Raw genomic sequence first — 22699 nt, forward strand, 5'->3', positions numbered from 1 at the left:
TTAATTGAATTAAATTAGTAAACACAGTATTGCACAGATGACTTCACTCTTCCCTGCACACCCCTTGCTTCCTAGAGACTGGTTTGATGTCTTTGCTGCTAGTTGGCAAAGGTAGGTATACCATCAGTTTTAAAACACCTTGCCAGCTGCAGAGCTGTCTTAAACCTTTAACTTTTTCTTAGTCAGAAGTATGATTCTTTTAAAACTTAAATACCTGTTGCAATGGCTGCTCAGATATCTGGTGCAGGGTGGTGAGTGTCCACTGGGTGGAAGTGGCTTCTTCCAGAAAAGAGAATTTGGGACCTCTCAGAAGGCTGAATTGGCCAAGCAGAGTGAAAAGTTTTTTTTTTTTTTATCCAAGTTGGCAACTTTACACTACTGCTTGCAGATATAAATGAACTTTGTCTTTGAAAGGCTTCTGTGAGGAAAGTGCTTTGAAATGTGTATAAAGGGATGCTTGTATGGTTATCTATTTAGGAGAGTTATGCAGTTGCATTAGCTTTGAGCTGCCCTGTCACATAACGGGGGGAGCACAAAGCACCTATTTAGAGAGTATAAAATTTGTGCTGAACAAGGGTGGTACAAAGCCACTTCCCCATCTTTCTCCTTGGAAAATAAGATGTTTTTTACAGCACTGTCAAATAGCAGGGCTTTGTTTGCCAGCTCTTGTGAACAAATAGCATGTTGTTGTGCCACCTTATCACAAGGTTGTTGCTTGGTAGGAATGTTTCAGGTATCCCTAATGCACAGAGGGAAAACCCAGAGCTTGAAAATGTCTGATCTGAAATTGTTATATGGCGCCAAATGTGGTATCTTTCCAAAAGCGAAAACTTGGTGAATGTTGGGCTTTTGTTCAGCAAACCTGATGGCAGTCGTGTAATCTGCTGGTCAGCACTTCCTAATGCTGGCTCTTTTGGAAACATAGAGCAATAACTTTGAACTAGTAAAAAAAACAGGATTGTTTTTTAAGGCTATAAAAAGCATCCATCTTGTGCTTTTCTGGCACAGTTGTTTTTGGTCATTTGTAGTCAATACTTTGAGTCCCTGAAAGTCTGAAACTGCCCTGTGTAAACAACTCTCTTCCACAAGCACTAGCTGCAGCTTTGTTCCCTGAGCTGTTTCTTACTGGAAAACTGCAGGGGACCTGGCTTCTTACTTTCCTTACCTATGGGCAAACCACAGAAAAATGTCCTGCACTTCTAGTCCCAATTGCAGAATTAGGTGCAACATCAAGGTGTTACTTCTGTCTTAACAGAATTTGCTGAATCGTAAAAAAAAAAATAAAAATAAAAATAAAAAAAAAATCCATTTGGCTTTGGTACAATTGCACATGAATATTTTCAACTTCCAAATATTGCAGCAGCATTTATCTTACATCTCTACCGTACACAATTGCTCACTACACTGATGGCTGTAATCGCAAAAATATGTAATGCTTACTAAAATGTCACTTGCTGTTGCTTGAAATCTTGTGAACTTGTTTTTTGCTTGTTCTTTAACATAAAAATTTGTAATGGACAAAACTTAATGGAAAAGCTGGAGAAAAAGGGTGAATCAGAGTAACTTGAGTCTTTTAACTATTTATATATCTCTGCCCTGTTTTAAATTTGGATAACAAAGCACTGGCAATGGGGTCAGTTTTGGTACTGTTCCCATGCCTCAAGTGGTGGGGTAAAATACTAATAAAACATTTCTCTAAGCTTAAGTTTCCTGATCTAATTCTTTAACAAAAGTCCACCCAATTGCATAGCTAGTAGGAAGGCTTCCTAAAATCCAAAACTGCAAGAGTGGACATGTTTTTTTCAGCATTGACTTTCTTAGTCTGAGTGCATCCCTTCATAGCTTCCTGCAGCATCCAGCCATCTTGAGAACAGTCACTAGAGCATCTTTACCCAGGGACAAAAGCATCAAGTTAACCATGTGGCAGAGTGAAAAATGTTGCTGCTGTCACTGCCTTGATGCTCCTGTGGGCTTCACAGCCCTTCCTGAGCACCAGGTCATTTATTTAGACAGGGTTGATTGGCTTAAATCAGATTTAAGTCAGGAGGTGGGGAAATCATGGCTTAAAGAATCAATGTAAATTTTGTTCTATATTTCTGTGCTTATGTTCAGAAAAACTGTTAATAATTAAAATGTGTGCAGTTACACATAGTCAATAATTCCTAAGTACATTTCAGCCTTTTGTCTTGCCTTGCGTACACTTACTCATATGCTTAATTTCTAAACTTTTTTAAGAAAAGTAAATTATTCACTTGGTTTATAGTTATGTAGATGGACAAAATTGGAAATTTATGAAAGATGCCCAAACCCTATATGACATGCATTTCTCCAGCAGGCCAGAGGATATGTAATAAACATACTTTGACTCTTGTATTTGTCATCCTGCTGCTGAAACAGTTCCAGTATCTCTTGAGAACCGTTTCAGGTCATCATTAGAGCTTCATAAAGAACAGTCCTCTGTAGTGCCTCTGGCACTGGTGCAGGGCCAAGAGCTGGACTCGATGATCCTTGTAGGTCCCTTCCAACTCAGCATATTCTGTGATTCTGTGACCTTATCTTTGTCAAGAGAATGAAAACACATTATTTTTTTAAACTCCCGTTTTGGATTGTTGTGCTTGATGAACTGAGATGCCTGTTAGTTCAAGTGTAGAGGGTGCTCTGCACATGCAGCACGGCCTATGTCTCTGTTTGCCTTTGCAGTCGCCTCTTCTGTTTGGCTGTGTCTGTGTTCCCAGCTAAGCTTCTAGCAGTTGAGAGCTGGACATTGCATTGCTAATCCTGTCCTAGAGCAGGATACAGCCATCTTGTTCCTTCTTTTGACAGTTTTGAAAATTGTATTATTGCACATATCTTGTTGGTGTCCACTTAAAGGAGTATCTGACTTTTATCTGTCCTGAAGAATGGAGCATATTAATCTGAGAGTAAAATAGTGCTAATGAGTGTCCAATTCACTTTTCTTACAGTAAAATGTGGAGCATAGAAAGAGAGCCTTGCAGAAACTAAAAAAAAAAAGGTTTCGGGAGCAAGTATTCAAGCGAGTTTCAGAAGGTAGTTGTGCAGATCTGGCTATGCCTCCTTTCAACTGTGGAATGATAGTTTTCATGACTCTCTCCACTGGTGCCTGCCCTGTTTCCTTCAACATTCCCTGATTTGAAGCTGCCAAACTGCTGTTTGATCTTGCAGAATTCTTGCAAGAATTTCTTTAATCTTGTATTGTGCACGAGTGTGTATATAAATAAACCAGTGAGGCATTTTACAAGAGATTCATAATGTTCTTGCAGAGGTCTTTTAAACTATAACCTGAGAGGGTCATTGTGGGGGGCTGGGTGGAGCAGGATCTCCACTTGTTTCTGTATTTAATCTTTGATGCAAGCTGAGAACAAATCTCTTTTCATCTTTGCAGATATCAGCTACTGACCATGTCAACAGAATTCCAGGATGCTCACCTTGCAGAGGTGAAACCTCTGGTGGAGAAGGAGGAGGTAAATATTGTAAAGCTTTCTAGAGCTTATTTATTTTGTTAGGACTGCTGTTGGTGCTGCACATGTGCTCTTGGATTAGTTCTGACATTATATGGAGGAAACAAGAAAAACTGGAGATGGAATAAGAGCAGTTTGGGGTTGTTTTAAATAATGCAAAACTGAGCCTTAATTGTTTGTTCTTTCTTCCTGTTTGGTTTTGTACTTCTCTAAGTATGATAGTGACACTTTTTCTTCTCAGAATAATGACAGCTCTGTCTTTAGCTGTAGTGAATGATGCCAGTTGGGCAATCTCATGTACATCTGTCTATACCTACAGACTTCTCAATGTAAAGACAGACTTTACTCTGTCAGCTGCCTGTCAGGGAGGAACAGAGAGCCTTTATTTTTCCTTTGGGCACATCTGAATCCAGAGGTGGGGCTGAGCCCCATCCCATCCTCTCTGAGTGGATGGGGACAGCAGTTACACACCAACTGCCTGGTCTGCAGCCAGCTGGGTGTGCACAACCTGTTGCAGCATAGAAACATCCTAGCTTTTTTTCTTTTATTTTTTTTTCCTCCCTTTTAGTCTTGTACTTCTTTTGTTTTTTTTTTTTTTTTTTTTAAAATCTACTGACAGCATCTGGATTTGTTGGCTGTCTGACTCTTCAATGGTAGCAATTCTCTGTGCTTTGGTATGTTCATGGCAAAAAATTCACTGTAATATGTGAAGCAATGTCTCAGCTTTTTTTCTTGAATCTAAACTAAGATTTTTTTTTTTCCCAGTGAGATTAGTTCTTGACAATGATGTATATAAATGTGTTGCGGTTTCTTTTTGATTTTCTGCACTAAAATTCATTACTCTATCTGATGCTTTCTTTATTTTCTACCTCTTTTGTGTAAACACTTTAGCAAATCATTTCCACTTATGATTGCAGTGAAATAGCTAGAGAAACTTTAAACACAGCTTGTTTGCCAAGGACATTGCATGAAAGCAGAGCTTGTTTGAATACCAGTGAAGGCAGGACTCAAACTTTTCAGAAACTAAGATCCTTTTTTAATGCCCGTATTGTTCAGTAGTAGCAAAGCAAAGGGGAGACTAAGCAGAAGACCTGTTAATACTGGAATATCTTTACTTTAAAATTCAGAAATATCTGAAGACACTGATTAACTTCCTGGGTTTCTGTAGCACATAGGTCAAAAGCTGGAATCTTGACAATAAACCCTAAATGCTTTTGTTCATGATGTTAGCTTAAATTTTGTCAGCATGGGGAAACTAGCAGAGAATTTGATTCCTCTGTGGCCATTCTTCACACAGATGAAGGAAACTACTTAATGTATTTTGAGAAAGTGGAAAATATTGCCCTGAAAAACACTGAGCTAAGGTTAACAGTGGAGCTGGTTTTGAGTGGGTGATGCAACCTGAAGTCATGTCCTGGCTTGTTGTTCTTGGGTTTCTGCTGTAGCTGAGTTTTCATTCCTGAACAGTGATCAGCCTTATTTCATATGCTGTTGGTACAGATGCCACATGCACTTATTGCTTTCAACTCTAGGTCCCACTGGAACAACGGTGGATGACATGCTATGTTTAAAAGCTCGTGAGACCCACAGTATAGTAAGATTAAAACCCGGCAAGCACATTGCCTAAAGCTAGGCTGTGTAAAGTGACTTCCACAAGCTCAATCAGCTCTTTAGCTACTTGTTTGTATGAACAAGGCAGTGCCTAATTGCCTAAAGACTCTCTCAAGTTGTGTCAGAATTGCAGGTTGGACTGCAATGCTTTGAGGACCTCCATCTGAGACAATATTGCCTAAGACAGCAGCTGTATTGCTTCTGATATCTGTCCTTAATTTATCTGGGCTTCTGGAGCTGAGTGACTTCCTTGTCATGATTCTAAGCTTTCCTTTTCATTTCCATATTTTTTTTCAAGCTTTGGCCTCTCTCACTTTACAGCATAAAGTGTTTTCTTGGCTGCTTTTCCTTCTGTTTTCAGCCCTGCAGTGGAAATAGGAATTTGACTTCTTCCTTATCTTTTAATAAAAGGAGGTGACTAAAGGACACTTCTTCTTTTGAAGCTTTAAGCCTCATATACTATCGGAGATGGGGAGGATGTCACTGAAGTCCTTTCCTGGGGGAGATCCTTGACAGATTTTTTTCAAGGATCTTGACAGTAAGAGTTTGTCAGTAATAGCTGTGATGGGTCACAGGTTGGAATGGACCTCTCTGTGTTCAACCAGCCTCCCAAACACTACAAAGACTAATTTTGGCTAGAATAAACCCCTTCTCACCTTCCACATCACGTAACCAAATCCCAGTAATGACTGCTTAACTGAGTTGGAAGTGCTCAGTGCATGCTCGAATGGTGACTTTTCATCCTGGGCAGGACTGTTGGCTGTACCATGGCTACAATAAGCTCAGTGTTTTACTGCTCCTTGTGAGCGTATTGTTCAGTGATTTTAACAATAACTGAGGATGCACCAGGTTTTATGTTTCATTTTACTGGTCTGTAATCTAGTATTTTACTGTTTCATGGTCTCCATCAAGATTAGCAGGTAAAAAGTTCTTGGGTGAATTTGACATTCATCAAGAGAGCTGTCATTGAATGAAGGGACAAGCAGAGCTCTGAGCTGCAAAACTGGTGGGTCAGATCACACATCCCAGCATAGGTTTCTGTAGCTGCAAGTTACTTCCATTAATGCTTTCAAATCTCTTCACAGGCTATCACTCGCCTCCTTCCAGACTTCGATGTTCAGGCAAGTAAAGTTGTGGTTTTGTTGTTTGTTTGCTTGTTTGGGGTTTTTTTGTGGATTTTGTGTGTGTGTGTGTGTGTGTGTGTGTGTGTGTGTTTTGGTTTTTTGGTTTTTGGTGGTTGTTTTTTTTCTGGCAAAAGGGGAAACGGAATTGACATTTGAGAAAACAGCAAGATGTGACCAGAAGGGACTCCCTGCTTGCCAGGAATGCTGTTACTGTGAGAGGGGTCTGAGTGGGGCTACACTGTAGCGATGTGAAGGGGACCACGGGAGGTCTTTTCAATCTGGAGCTGAGAAAGTTTCATTCAAAAGGGTGACTGGGTTGCAAGCAGTTCTATTCTTGCTGAGAGAATGAGAATCTTTGCTAGCGATACTGAAAACAATATATTCCCTTCCCACATGGACACACACTTTCCCCAATTAATTTGCTTTCATTAGCACTGTGCATGCCTTTCCTTGGAAGAAATGCCCTTGTGAATGCATCCTGTTATGCTGTTGAAATTTTCCAAGAGATTCCTGAGGCCTGTGTGGTCATGAAAGGTGTTAGGCAATCCATGATGTCAGTAATAGGACATATTTATTTATGGTCAGAACATAAGAGTTCATAAAGCACACCACTAGGTCACATGGTGGCTCTCCACTTTCTATGTGTCATGCTTCTGAAAGATGACTTAGTAAATCTCTTGGCCCCTCTTATTTTGTTGTCACTTGGGCTTTTGACTGAGAAGTTTGTTCTTGCTGGCTCTTAAGCTGAGACTAAGGAAATGGACAGCTGCAGAAATCAGGCTGTGTTCAACTGGGATGGAGAGCAGGGGGCGTGTACCTGTCAATGAAAAGAGTGAGGACAAGGAATATGTGTTGGCAAAAAAGGCTCACTGTGTGCCTCCTTTTTATCAAGGGGTGCAGAAATGGAGGTAGACTGTGCAGGAAATAGAGAAAGCTATTAAATTGTTCTAGTCTTTCGAAGGTTCAGGCAGAGGTCCTTGAAGGAAATAACCCCTCTCTACTTTGTGTTTTGCACTTTATTAGCACCTGTCTATATCTTTATTCAATGTTGTGTAAACTCGTTAAATTCAATAGTCTTTACTTTGGATACCAAGCGAGATGGTTATCTCAGACATCTTTCAATGGTTCTTACTTCAATAGCAATGCTGTAGTTTACACCAATCCTGCGTCTTCCCCGTCATCTTTTTCTAAGGATGAAATCCACTGCCAGAAATCTTGAAAAATGGACATTAAAGTTGCCACTATGCAGCTTCTTGCAGGACTGTGCACAGCATGGGAGAAGCTTTCCATTTGGGTCCAGATTGATCACTTGGTCTAAATAAATCTGAATCCCAGATTAAGTCTGCTAACAGGAATACTGTGGTATTTTGATTAAGAATCCAGAAGTGACCCATATTTCACTTCTATTCTTGGAATAAATTGCTTGGTTTGTAAACCATGTATATATATAGGGTTTTTAACTTGCAAGATCAAATTCTCTAAGCCTTTTTGCTTTTTTTTCCATGTTTTGGATTAACTGCCACTAATCCAGAGCAGTGGTTCTTGTCATTTAGTGCTGTTCTGCCAGATCTTACTTTTTTTAATGATCCTTCTTTGTTAAGAGTTTAATCTGTGGCTGTTCTAGTTCAGAGAGAAAAAATGTGGAAGAACAATCTCAATGCATTAAGAACTGTGGCTGCAAAGGAGACTTAGCTTTGAACCTTAAACCCCCAAGTACCCTACCTATGTGTCTTTAAATTCTTCTGTGGTTGATTTGTGAAAGAGGTGGTTTGGAGCTGTTGTGCGAGACTTGATTGCTTAGTTTATTGGAAAAGTTCAGGCTCTGGAGGACCCAGGTCACTGAGGGCTGACACTGAAGTGTGCTCTTAGTGAGTGACCTTTCCCGACCTCCACTCTTGGGTGGAGGATGGATCTGGTCAGGGAAGGTGATCAGTACCTGGCAGGATGGAGCTTCTTATTTAATGCATGTGTACGGGTATGGGTGTCCACCACATCCACTGCAACTTGCTCTGTCCTTCCAGGAACAAGTTATGCAGTGTTCAGTTAATGTCTTTGTTCCTGCACTGGTGAAAAGTACTGATTGTCTGTGGCATGTCTTCCTTCCAAGAATAAATTTTATCTAGCTATTCAGATTTGGAAAAAAATACACCCTTATTTCACATGCTGTTTTAGATAGAGTGGAGTTAAACGTAGTTTTCCGTTTTTAAAATAAACCACTGTATAATGCAATATCACCCTCCTAAAAACACACATTGCAAGATGTGTATGTGGTTATTCTCTGGAGTAGAGTGTCCATGAAGTTACCAGGGGATGGCCAAGACAAGACATGGAAGAACTGACAGCTCTGAACTACATCTAGTCACCATTCTGTCTGTTATTATGTCAGTGGCACCCACCTGAAAATTGAAGTAAAGGTCCCCTGCCTCACAAGAAGGGGGAGTGTTCCTGACCAAACCTGTTTCAGCATAATTAATGATAATCCAGTGCAGGGCAGTGTGCCCTGTGTGGTTTTGTTTTCACCATGCTGAGCACATTTCAGTTGTATTTCCAGTTTGATGTATTTGCCTATTCTCTGGCTCAGTAGGTTGGGAGCCAACAGGAACCCGGCTCCTCAACACTGTGTGTAAATTCTCTCAGCTCTGTGTTTCAGTCCATCAGGACACTGCTTTCTCAGTAACTAAGGAAACTTTGTGCTGTGTGGCATCTGTAGGTGGCAGAGATGAGTTTGTCCCTTGCAATTCATGGCTCGTGGCCATCTGTATCTGCTGGCATGCAACAGCTGTGGAAGCTTTACTTCTTTCTCCTGCCTGTTCTGGGAGAAGGAAAGAGCTGCCCTGCAATGGGAGATGAATCAGCTGGTCCTCATGGCATGACAGGGTGGCTTTTCCACTGGCATCAGTGGATGTGGTTTGGAGCATTGCAGGATGTTCTGTGGATTTCCTCATCCTTTTAGGTCGCTGAAGGAACGGGCTGGGGGTGGTTGCAGTTTTGTGCTTGGCAGAGCAGTGTGACCCAGTGCTAATCCGACTAAGAAGAATCCCTGGGCAGAACTATCGCAACAACCTGCGTCAGTTCCTGCACCAAGTTTTTGTTACTGGCTTTCACCTTAGCAGGGCCACTTACTTTTACATCTAAAGTCATCATCCTCATTAATGCACCTGACTCACAGCCTGAACTGGGGAACTAAAATAGAGATCCTAACAAAACAAACAACAACAAAAAGAGGAAAAATAACTGGAAATGTGGGCATTGGGGTTTTAGAAAAATATAAGATGACTTGAAATCCTGTTTTAAAGTAGAAAAAGCTGGGATGAAAATGTTAACTTCAGGGCAAAGGGGATTTGAAACTCAACAATGAAATACCACATTAAAAGCTCAAATATTTTTGATCTTAAAGGCACTGAAAAAAGAAGGGAAAAAATAGCTTACACAGGTATAACTACATTAAAGTTCTTAAGTAATATGGATTTAAAATATACTATCTCCTAGCAATTTAAAAGCTTTTTAAATCATCTTTAAAAGCTCTGAAGCTTTTCTCTCAGTTATGAGGCAAGAGAAGGGAGGTGTATTTAACAGGAATAATATTATAAATTAAAATAAAAGCATGAGATTTGTAATTGAGGATTATGTATATTTGAAAGCTTTAAAATCTTGATTGAATGAAGTATTTTACTTAAAATATAAAATTACTTATTTATCAAAATGTGCAGTGTGTGTGTACAGTTTTGCTTTTTAGATATTTTCTTTTTAGATATCATTTTGGTTGCATATCCCATACTTCAGAAAACAACTTGTTCATAAACATGTTCCTCAATTCATGTCTTCCTTAGTGAGGAGGGAGAGGGGAAGGAAACAATGAGCTCTCCTGTGTGATAACAGATTCTCCCCCTTCTAACCTCATGAAAAAAAATCCAAAAATGTTACTTGAAGCAAAAATAAAATCTATTTTAGAATGGCCCAGCACCTTCAAACTGAGACAGACTCTTTTAAATTTCACATATTTAAAGTATTTTTGTGTATTTTTTTAGGACACTAAGATAAGACTGCACCTCTGTTAAAGTGAGAGATGTGAACAGATGGTGTGTTTGTCTTTATCCTTCTATCGGATTAGTGTACCTTGGATTTTTTTCTAAGATAGTATTTTAATACAAATCAGTTGGTGAAGAGCCTCTTACTATAATGTTGATGTTGATTGGGATGTGCTGCCATCTGTTTTCAGTGCTCTGCGTTTTGAAAACATCCATCCCTACATCACGTAGACAAATCTCTTGATCTTTAATAGGATCAATAGGGATGTGAAGTTGTTGGTTTGATGTCACCAAACAAACTGGTTTGAATTGATTTGTTTTTTAGAACCTTGTGGGTATTTCCCATTAAGAATTTGAGCTACTGGAAAATAGCCTGACCTCTTTGAATTAGGGGAGTCTTACTGTGAAGGTAATGAGGAATTAAGCTAATTATTAAACTGACTGTGTTTTATGCCAGTTATTGGGATCACGGTTGCCTGTTGTCTCTGAACTATTTTTAGTTGACACTGAGTTTGAACTAGACTCAGGTTTCTAGTTCCAGTAGAAATAGCTGTGGCAGTCAGTGGGATGTGCAGGTTCAAGAGTTTGGCTTTATTGACCATGAACAGCCTTTTTCATTCTTGCATGAAGGAGGGAGATCCAAAATCTTGAGGTGATCCCTGCAAAGAAAACACATTCTGGATTTTTCAGTGCTGTTACTGGAAGGCTCTAGTAATAAAAATCTGAGTATATGAAATGTCCATTAGCCTCTGAGGAAGAAATAATTTCTATATTCCGCACTCGACTGGAGGTGTGTTACACAATAACACTTACTCTCATTACTGTGAGGTTACCAAATTATCAATTTTTATGCTTTGCATTGAAAATTATCTAAGTATAGAAGACAGAGTAGAATGTGGAAAATATTATTTTCCATTATTATTAATTTCCACTATCATTAATTGCTATCTACTGCCATTGCAAATCTCTTCTGGACTACCATGTAATGACATTACCCAATTTTATATTAATTATATGACATTCCCTGCCCACAGCAAGGAGGTTGGAAGGGATGTTAAAGATCATCTTTCTGTGATTCTATGATTCTATTTTAATAGTCTATGTTAATGATATACCCAAAGTATAATGTACAATAACCTATTTTCTGCCAGAAATTCAACCTATAGTGGCATTAGTGTAATGTGGGAATTCTTTTGACTAGAAGTTGTGTATCTACTTTGGAAAATAGTAGATTTCAAACATTTAAAAGTCCTTGGTTTTGCCATGCAGAATAATTGACTTAGACTAATTTCTCAAAGTGTTTTGTGTTTATACTGAAAACTTTGATCCTGACTTTTAGGAAAGAACTTGCTTCTGATTTATTTGAACATAAGTTTGGGGCATTTTAGCATTTGAGATAACAAAATATGCAGTGAAGCTAAACTTCTCAAAACCTGACGAAATCAGCAACAGGACAGACTGTGCTAATTCCCAGGTTTTAAAGTTTGGCACTTTGTATATTGTGTGGCAGACTTAGTTCATCTTTGATGTCTGAGCTCTACCGAGTATGTACTTCCCCTGGTCAAACCTGACTCAAATCCTATTTAAGAATGACATCCTCGTGAATTAGTCTGTTTTGGTTTTCCTAACTGGGCATTATGGGAGTCATAAGCCTATGTAGGGTAGCAGCTTGTCTATATAACCCAGTTTCCTACTGGGACAAAGTAGAAACCTGCTACCCGTCCTCTTTATGACTTGCTGGATTTATCACCCTGTTTTGCCTAAGGATGGTTCTGGATGTGGAAGATACAGCTTACCTGCTAAATAATGCAGTGAGTATGCAGAGGAATGAGTCTCTAAGGAGACATAAAAGCTGAAAATTAGAGTTTTGATGGAATATAGTTCAGATAGCAGCAATGTTCAGCTCGCCAAGTGTACAAGGGGTGTAGATCTTGATTCATTGCTGTGGTTGTAACTTAAAACTGGTGTAATTATGTAATTAAATGCAGAATAGATGAAATGTAGAATGGCATTGCCCGGAATCCTTATTTTCAACAAAATGTGCAATGTATACATTGTATCAAATTAAGAATCTGAGATTTAGATTGAATTGTTACCTCAGATCTTTGGAGAGTTTTTAAAAAGTTTTTGCAGAGGCTGTATGCCTCTGATTTTCTACAGAATATTTTTAATAGGTTTGAATTTAACTTGGACTTTGCTTCTGGCATTATAAGGCAGAGCAAGTCAAGCAAGCCCTGCAGCAGTAGGCAGGACATTGAATGACATGGATTATATCTTATCTGTGTCCTGTACAGTACATAAAGTATTCTGCTGAAATGATAAGACTGACTGCTACCTATTAACTGCTTTGACTGCTATGTGAGTGTAACGGTACTGTAAATAAGTGTCATAAATAACTGTTAGTTTGTGATTCCCCTTATACATATTGGCAAAACAACAAATTGTTTGTGCCCATCTGAAGTTCAAGCGCAGAAGAAACAAAAAGCTGTTCCATCTGTTGTGTAAGTTAGATGTGACCCAAGCCCATCTAACTTTCATAGAGATCGAATAAATAAGTTGGTGCTGAGAGGGACTTCAGTTTGTTAATGATGGTGTCCTTGGCTTTATTAAATACTGTTTGTCATTAAATAGTACAAACTTCTGTTATCACTAAATAGTATAAACTCCTGTTATGCCAAATAATAGTGACATGCTTCTTAATGCTGTTTTTCTGATAATCACCACAATGTTGTAGTTATTCTGCTCTATAGTGAAGTGACTTCAGGCAGTGTTTTATGCTGAAGTCTGTACCTCAAAATCCATGAATAAAACACATGTGGTGGCTGTTTTTACTGGGGAAGGCTACTGCAATCAGAAGCTTCATACTGTGATAAGCCTTTATGGCAAACATGCAAATACAAGCTGCTTAATACTGCTTTCTTTGGGGAGTAGTAATTATTTGCTGAGTCCTTTTCCTAGAAAACAAGTATTTTGTCTTGGCAACTTGCAGTTTTGCAAATGTTGAGAGTCATAGTTGTAAGTTCCTGTTCTTTTAGGTGTCACTACATCAAAGTGCTTTCCTAGTTTTCTTATGCTGCCTTTTAATGAGGTTAAAAACTGTTTAACTGTTCCCTCAGCATCTGGTTAAAGCTAGAAGCTTAAGTGCTTCTGTAGTTGTCTGTGGAACTGGAGTAGGTGACAGTCAGATCTAAAATATTAGCACAGAATTCTCACCATGGGGGAGAACAGGAACTGGTAGCACAGGGATTGTGGAACAGACCCTGGGATGGGCAGGACCTGTGCTCTTGGTTGGACAAGGTCTGCTGCAGCAGATGTGGAGCACTTGCTCAATCCCCTGACACATTCTTCCCATTCTTCCTGTTCTCTACCAGGAGCAAGATGTGGAGACTGTGCATGGCTCAGTCCGTGTCACTATGTGTGGGACCCCCAGGGGGAACCGCCCAGCCATCCTCACCTACCATGACATCGGGCTGAACCGTAAGTAGACTTTTTATTTAACAGCACAGGCATGACCTGTTTCTGTAACTCTGTAACTGCTGTAACAGTTCTGTAACTGCTGGAATCAGAGGTGTGGAAGCAGCAATGGTTAGGAAACCTTCCCCAGGTCCTCGATTGTTGGTGTGCATTGAAACCTGCTAGATGGCACGATTCCTCTCTTACAGCAAATTTAATTCTCAATTTTTTTTTTTTTTATCCTTGTGAAGTAAATAATTGGAATATTTCAGTGGCAGGAGCAAAAGATCACTGATTGTTCATAACAACTCTGCATAAGCGCTGTAAAAACATCTCTAGGGAGGCTTGATGGTGTATTGACAGCAGGACTGAAAAACAACACTGCTGGGGCTTTGCCTTAGGTTCCTGTCTGATAACCAGCCTTGTGCTGCTGTGAGTTTATATGAATTACAAGTCAAGTTAGGATGATTAAATAAGTGCTGGCTTTGTGTCCTTAGACAAGGAAGTCCGTATGAGGGGAAAAAACTTTAAGTGCCTTTTATCTTATCTGTCATTTAATGAGCTAATATCCAGACCTGCTCTAGTTTATTCTTTTCACCGGTACCAGTACTTCACACAATTCACCATTTCTTAATAAATTATTGATATTTAAAAACACCTGCAGATCTTTAAAGTCTGGCTGTTACTGGGGAGTGGATATTATTAATAAGAAAAATATCCTGTTTTCTTGTCCATTTTTAGTGGAACTTTCTTATTTTATTTTTGATTTTCAGTGGACCAGGGCAGAGCTTAATTTGGATCCTATCTTTGAGTAAGACTTTTTTCCGTCTAGAGTTACAAAGTCTATGGTAAATAAACTTTCTCTCCCTTTGAAAGTGGAGGAAACTTTTCCCAAGCTTGTGTGTTCTCTCAAAGCTGATTTGAGCTAAAAGTATTTTATAATCTGCAAGGATTCTGGATGTATGTTGTAGTATGAAGACATGTAGAAACACGCAGAATATTGTACCATTTTCTAGGCATCTCAGGTCTGGTGTGTTCCACTCCAGAAGGAAAATGCGTGAATCCTCTCCCCACATTAATATTGCTTAAAAATCAGAAATCAAATCACCTCAAAGTATGGGACCTATAGCACTGAGTATCCCAGAGGGATACTTTTGTCTTGAGCTGCCTGCAACAGTTGATCATGCACTGTTTATCTTGTGATGTTTGGGTAAAAGCACAAGCCATGATCTCAGCCTTGGATACTTTTTTCTTCCATCATTTTGACACAATCAAAAAAATAAAGATTGGACAAGGAAATGGATAGATAATTTAATCTAAGCAAAAACCTCAGTTGAATATCCTTAACTACATTTTATTATTTTAACTTTGCATAAAGAATAATTTTTTGATAATTTAGTGTACCAAGAAAATGCTGGTGGCAGGTACCAAAATAACCTGGATAAACCTTAGCTGGACATGATGAAGGAGCTGTTCAGGTTTTATGCTTCAAGAAATTAAAGCAAGTTGACACAGGTTGCTTTGTAGTAGGGCTTTACTTGTCTTTCTTACTTAGAAATGAAACTACCCCTTTTCCAAGGCTACAACACCACTGATCTGGTTGAGTCAACTTTTGATTGATTAACATGCAGGATAGTTTAATAAATTATTCTTTTATAGTAGCAAACTTACTATGTCCCACAGCATTATTATTTCGTATTTTCTTTTCCTTCTCAAGATAAAACTTGCTTCAATCCTCTCTTCAACTTTGAGGATATGCAGGAAATCACCCAGCACTTTGCAGTCTGCCATGTGGATGCACCTGGTCAGCAGGATGGAGCACCGTCTTTTCAAGCTGGGTGAGTTGTCTGGGAAACAGCCCATTTCTTTAGAGGTATCCTCTTCCTGGAAAAAGTCTTGATCTGCAATTTGATTAAAAAGTGCTTGAAACAAACACAGCAGTTGGCTTTTGAACTTAAATCCTGATACTAAAGTACTGGAGCCTGGGAGCTCTGTTTTGTTGTCCCAGTTCACAATAGACTTTGGGGCTGAAATTTTAAGTTTTTGCTCTGATAACTAGACTGCTTTTAAAGCAGTTCCTTGATAGATGTCTACACCTTGTCAATTTAAATATTGAGTCACCTTGTTTTGTGATGACATCATGAAGACAAAAAAACTGAATTATTCCTATAAATAAGACAGACATTAGGATAATGTCCTTCTTAAATCTGTGGTCTTAGTGAAATGGCAGCATGGTAGATGTTAATAAGCAGACCTGATAACCTCCCTGGAAAATCCAAGATTTTGGACAGGAACAAGGTGGTGTACCCCCACAGAAGGCCATGGATAGCTGCATACTTCTGACTGTGTACCACGCTGTACCTCTTCAAAACCTTGTGTGCCATGAGCACCAAAATGCTTGACCCATTTAGGTCAAATGATGCAGGTTTACACAGAAATACTCCTTGGATAGGAGTCAGCTTGGTTGAGAAAGGGAGCAGCCAACATGCTAAGGGGAGGATATAAGGCGAGAACTCGTTGTTCTGTAAGAACTACGTATTAAGGAGCTTATAAGTACCCTTATTGCATGAGCCAGTCTATGTCCCTTCTTAATTTTTAAGCTGGTCTGATGCTGAGGAGGTCATGATGGGCCAGGTTCTCAGCTGTTGTTGACTGCAATGGCTCAGTTGTCTATCAGAGCAGCCTACAAAGCTATTTCAGTCACCCCTTCTTTGCATTTGTTTAAATCAGGAGCTTTTAAGTGCCTTAACCCTCACATCCTGAGCAAGTGTTAACACTTCTAAGTTGTCAGCTGCATGAGGGCAACCATCGTGATCTATGCTAGTAAATACCTCTACTTGATAGAATCATGATGGCAATATAAAGAGCTGTATTATCTCTACCTGCCCTCCAACTGGGAGAACAGCATGTTTAAGTCGTAGAATCATAGAATGGCTTGGTCTGAAAGGGAAATTTGCAGCCCCCATGTAATGAGCAGGGACATCTTGAACTAGATCAGATTTCTCAGAGGCCTGTCCAACCTGACCTTCAGTGTTTCCAGGGATGGGACATCTGCTACCTCTGTTCCAGTGTTTTGCCACTCTCATTGTAAAATATTTTTGTTCCACGTGCTGCTCAGTTGAGATTTTGCTCAGAATTTCCTTTCCTCAAAATTTTATTTCTGCTCTGCAGAAGACTAGGAGCATTAACAAACAGCTGTTTTTATTGAGCTTCCTCAGGAACTTCATAGCCCTTCTTATGCCTTCATTTTCTTCATTAATATTAATAGAAAGCTATTCTCATTTATCCTATGGTAATTTGTGTTTCCCTGAAAACATGCATGCAAGTTATTTGCCAGATATCTAGATCTCATTGCTGTAGTCTGTGATTCTGCAACACAGGGAAACTTTTGTGGCAGACCAGAAGTAAAAATGTGGTGAATGTGGTTGGCCTTTCCTGTTCAAACTTCTTCATAGGTTCTAAGTGTTAACTTTTCTTGGAAAAGATTCATAGTGGTCTATTTTTCTCTTAGATGGACCAGACATTTATTGTTCTGTAACTCATAAAGTGCCATATAGATTATGTACTTATTTCTGTTAAATTAATTACTTGTGCTTGCTCCTGTTCTAAATTCTGCTCATACACTAAATGATCTCATAATGAGCACATTTGGTGCCAAATCTAGTGATGACTGTGTCTAAATTTGCCAACCTACACTGCTGAACGTGGTGCAGTAACTCCACAAACACATGCTTGTTGTAGGTATGTGTATCCCTCCATGGATCAACTGGCCGAAATGATTCCTGGAATCCTGAAACAGTTTGGGTGAGTGAAGAATTGTTTACTTATCTTTCTCATTCTTTTCTCCACGTCTCACTGAAAGAGCAGGGCAAAGCAGGCATTTACTTTGATCTGGCTGTCTGGCATTTTGTTTGCTAGAACCACACGTGATTGTTTCTGGTTCCTCTGTTATGGGTGGATGACTTTTGCCTTGGTTTCTGACAGAGCTTATTTTTTGGCCTTTTTTGAAATGTCTGTTTATTTTCAAACAGGAAGCAACTTCAAGTGAAATCCCATGTGCTTAATTTAGGGGTTTCCTCCAGTATTTTCTATGTATCGCCCGTACAGGGGCAGGGCACAGACAGTTTGTTCTTCCCCCTGTAACAACCCACGTTTTCCTGTGTGATTAGCAGAAAAAAACCCCGTGGCTGTATCTGAAGACATTTACTGTTTTACTTCTTTGGCTTGGGTGTCTTTAAGAGGTCAGTCTGACCTCCTTAAGCCTCTTCTACCACCAAGTGCAGATGCCAGGTTGCCAATGTCAAAAGACCTAGTGGCAGTGTTCCTCGGTTGTCTACGTGCAATAAGTTTAGGTGTGTGTCCTCCCTTAAAGCTCAGCTTTAGCCAGAGCTGTAGCTGAGAAAGGTTCCTGTTCTGTTGAGCTAGTGCTTCTTGTACACAGTGAAGAGGGCAGGTAGGCACCTCCAAGGGGTTTTCAGAGCAAGCAGAGAAAACCTGGCATTCAGGGTTAGGCAGCCTTGGAGAACACGCAGGCTGGGCTGGTGGTGGGGATTTCAGACCAGCACCCCAATTTAGACATTGTTCAGTTGTAACCAATTGTTACAGTACCTTGAATGAGTTTACCTCACTTCTCAAGAGATGTTTTTTGAAATGCCTGATGCAAGTCTCAAGGTTGTCAGTTCTGGTGCACTGGGGTAAAAAATGCTAACAATAATGTCGGTACCTTGAAAATTAATTAAACTGGAGTGTATTTACAAAGTGTTGATTTAATCATGCTAATGAGAATGAAAATTATTCTCAGGTATTTTCCTAAAAGCATTGAATAAGCTGTTTTTCTGAGTGGTTTTGTCTAGTCTTCCCTTTCATGTATTTTCTAACGCCTTGAAGGTGATGCTTTAAACCCAATTCCAGTTAATGAAAATATTTGGTTTGTCTCTGCCCTGTTTGGTTATGAAGTTTAAATTTCATCACCCCAGTGGCTGGGGAAGAGGAGATGTTTCCTTGCCAGCCCCCTGTTAGAGAGGAATCAGTGTCCCAGTTGGAGAGCTGTAAAGGGGGGAGGGCAAGGGGAGCTTGGGGAGTGGGGGAGCTTTGTATTTAGGCTGTGGATTTCAAGTCTGTATCTTATAAGTTTTTCTGGCAGAGACTAACCATTTCCTCCCAGAATCAGAAAAATGCTATGTTTGCTCAGTATATTTACTTAAAGATAAGTAAAGTAGGCTGCCCTGCAATGCACAAGGACCAGTGTCCTGCAAATCTTACTGGGGCTGGTGGCATTGCTTAGAGTCCAGTTTGCTTGAGCTGAGCCCACCTTCTGTAGCTACATGCTGGCATGTGAAAGAGGAAGGCTACTGATGTAACTTATTTTTGGCACTCTTCCTCATTTGTCTCTTCTGTTTTATTGCTGTGCAGGCTGAAGACCATTATAGGAATGGGAACTGGAGCCGGTGCCTACATCTTAACCAGATTTGCTGTAAGTTTTGTGGAGCTTCCCTAGAACCTCTATCCTGATTTCCCTTACGTATTATTGTCCCTGTAGCATGCAGAGAGGATTCCTGCTCTGCCGTGCCCATTTAAGTAAGCAGTCAGGTTTTTAAGTGAAATACCACAATCTGCGGGATAGCTAATCCAGAAGACCTAGATTTTCCATTTTAAGGCCTCAGCTCTTCCCAGTTAATTTGCAGAAGGTTTTTATAATGGGAGTTCTCTATTTAAACTGAGGGTGGAGGAAAAAGTTAAATCTTAATGTTCTCCAGCTGCTCAGTTGAATTGCTTTAGTGAAAAATTTTTTTCCATACATATGCTTGTTTTGTGCAAGATAAAACTAGACCTACCACCTTCCTCCCCAGGAGATAATTTGCTAATTTAAATTTTTTGCTGACTGATAGATCTGATGAATCTTCAATCTTTTCTTTTGCAGTTAAACCATCCAGACATGGTGGAGGGATTAGTTCTCATTAATGTAAACCCTTGTGCTGAAGGTTGGATGGACTGGGCAGCAACTAAGGTAAACATCTTTTAAGTTGGTAAAATAAATCTTACTGGAAGACTGTCCAACATGAGGAGCTGGGCAAGCTTGTGTGCCAAGACATTGCTGAAGACACAAAGTATCCCAGAATAACTCCTTTGGGGTTTATTCTTCCATTTGCAAACATACCTCCTACAGGACCAGTGATAAAAATAAGTACTTTCAGAAAACAAAAACTTGTGACGTAGTGGAGCTACTGGGCATGGATAATTCTTAAGAGCCAGTAACTGCCTGGGAGAATAGAGTTTAACCTGGACACAGTAGTTTGGGAAACGTTTCAAGTAAACTTCAAGTGTTAGCATAACATTCAGTTCTTTCTTGTTCATGGCTTTATTTACCAGAACAGACCAAAATGTGAACTAGAACACAGAAAAATATTCAGAACAACATCTTCCACATTTCAATCATCTGTGTGAGTCTTAGATGCCAAAAGGACTCAGAAAAGGCTATAGTAACTGTGGACAGATTGTTCATACCACACTTTTAAGTGAAAATGTTCTCATATAAAAGAACTCCTGTTAACTGTGTTCTTTTGTAGTTGTAAGAAACGTTGCAATGTGGGAAAACAGGCACTGAGAACCAGCTTAAAAATCTTCCTGGAACCATTATATATAAATAAGCATAAACGTTACATTACATGTTACTCAAATTTAACGTGTTAAAACATTTTTCAAGGTAAACTGATGGCAGACACTTCATATCATTCAGGGTCACATTTAAGTGAATGGCGGTTGCTCTAAACACTGAAAAGTACAAAAATTAGTGTGTCATCTTTTAATCACACAGAGGCAACCCATTGTAAGCTTCTAAGATGCTGAAATGTAATGTAATGGCAACACTGTAATACTAGGAGAGACTTGCAGGGCTAGGATATAACATTCTTTCAAGGCTTAAGTTACTAAATAAACTCCCAGATGAAACTTATAAAAATAAACTGATATACAAACTTATTTTTAAAAAGTAGTAACTTGTCTATGTTGAAATTTAACAGTAGACCCATTTTGATTATCTCATCCAGTGTCTTGCTGTAATTAATTTTTTCCCTATTTGTGCCTCTGCCTTCTACCTATCAAGTATTGCTAAACTTAGGAGTACAGCAGGTGATTTTTTTATTCTTCTGTCCTTACAAAGCAAGAGCATATATTGTGGGTTATGATCTTAAGGTATCAGCTCCATTGGGTTGTCAGGGAGGAGACTGGGCAGTGACACCCATCTGGCTGGTTTGCTTGGTGTTCCTGCAGAGAGTGATTCCATATACACCTGTGCCACTAGCACTGTTTCCTGAATAACTGCATTAAAAAAGGCATCTTATGAGTCACTCAAACATAAACAACCCCTAATGGTGTTATAATTGAATTGAGGGGGGGGGAATATCAGTCCAGAGTATTGTACATATAGAACCAACAGAGATACATCCATTTATGGATAATTAGAAGGTTTCAATTGTTCAAGTGTTGTGTTAATAGCAGATACTTAGATAATCTTGCTGTTCAGATTTCAGGTTGGACAAATGCTTTGCCAGACATGGTCATTTCACATCTATTTGGAAAGGTAAGGATGTTCAAAAGATTCCTCTGTATTCAGTGTTCTGTATCTACCTCCTGGGGCTGAAAGGAGAGGAGAAGCCTTCACTTAAACAACAAAGGACAGAATTAAACTGTGAGATAGGTTTCATACTTGCATTCCCGGTATTTTGGAGGTGGTATGCTGCCATGGGGCTTGCTGTGTCCTGAGGACTCAAGTGCATCTCAGTTGTGACTACTCTAGTAGGGGCAGCTCTAAACCCTACTGCTTAGACAGCCAACACTTAAACATGAGTATAACTGCCACATTCAGCTCAGGACATGAGCGTATTACCCCACATATTTTTTATATAACCTACTTGTAGCTCTGACAGCTGGTTATTAGTACTAATGGCACTCTTCAGTGCAAGCCTAATGGAAAGTACTGTAATGTTTTCTGAGGCTACTTTGCTGTGCTTGAAACTGTTAGTAAGTGCAATGGAAAACTCCATTCCTGCAGAACAAGGGACTAATCTATAAAGACTTTAGAACCAAACTGTTTGAAAATGTTACTGATTGAAGTCCTTGGAGTTTAGTTATTTACAATTGTGAAATTGAGTTCCACATTACATACGTTTGTAAGCTTTCAACATCTACTTTGCCCTGGAAACATTTATTAGGCTTCTTACTCTGAATCTTTTTTATTTGTTTTAAAACCTCACACTTGCCTGACTGTAACCTACTAACATCTGCACTACAGCTGCAGCTTTTGCAACTGTGAGATCTTAACATTACAACATACTGAAGTTTTAAAGTGAAAATTGGGGTACTGCAATTACAAGCTAATATTAATTCTGGGTGACATCATGCTGGAAGTTGTTCCTTCCCTCACAGTGCACCGCTGGTGTGTAGATATGAGTCTGATATGCAACTACTGTGCCATGTCTTCAGATCCTTTCAGAAAATAGCCCCTATTCTGAATGATTCTGTCTCCACTTTAGGAAGAAATTCACAGCAACCATGACCTGATCCATACTTACCGTCAGCATATTATTAATGATATGAATCAAACCAACCTTCATCTCTTTGTCAACTCTTACAACAGGTAATACATTTACCTGATTTCTAACTGGAAACTGTTTTAAGAGACTGTCCAGGTCTTTAGAGACAGTATTACTTGTGTGGTGAAATTGTGTGTTCCCCCAGTATAAAGTTCTGCTTGAGAGTGCCTTTAGGGATCTCAGGTGGTTTGCTTATGGGAGAAGGACCTTGTGCATTTGTGGGGTGAAAGATGTTACACTGGGACTGAACTAAGACATTGATCCTTCAGTCTAAGTATGGTTCTACATCAGTTATGGAGGTTACAACACGTATCAGATTAAATTAACGTGTGAATGTCTGTGCTTTCTCTAAATTAGAAGAATATGGAAGTGTCTATAAAATCTCAGTGTATCAAAAGCCTTTATCCTCTCCA

At 39.4% G+C, this 22699-nt stretch overlaps 1 protein-coding gene across 1 annotated transcript in view; it reads left to right on the forward strand.

The window, feature by feature from the left end:
* Nucleotides 1-22699, forward strand: part of NDRG1 (N-myc downstream regulated 1) — a 40505-nt gene that overhangs the window by 10477 nt on the left and 7329 nt on the right. The window contains exons 2-10 of the mRNA XM_032686130.1: nt 3404-3482; nt 6176-6211; nt 13614-13719; nt 15413-15533; nt 17437-17499; nt 19108-19168; nt 19616-19702; nt 21218-21274; nt 22227-22330. Of these exons, the coding sequence (XP_032542021.1) occupies nt 3420-3482; nt 6176-6211; nt 13614-13719; nt 15413-15533; nt 17437-17499; nt 19108-19168; nt 19616-19702; nt 21218-21274; nt 22227-22330 (698 nt within the window). The 5' untranslated portion in view covers nt 3404-3419. The remainder of the gene's footprint in view (nt 1-3403; nt 3483-6175; nt 6212-13613; nt 13720-15412; nt 15534-17436; nt 17500-19107; nt 19169-19615; nt 19703-21217; nt 21275-22226; nt 22331-22699) is intronic.

This window comes from Chiroxiphia lanceolata, chromosome 1 (genome assembly GCF_009829145.1).
Source record: "Chiroxiphia lanceolata isolate bChiLan1 chromosome 1, bChiLan1.pri, whole genome shotgun sequence".
In the NCBI taxonomy this organism is placed as follows: domain Eukaryota; kingdom Metazoa; phylum Chordata; class Aves; order Passeriformes; family Pipridae; genus Chiroxiphia; species Chiroxiphia lanceolata.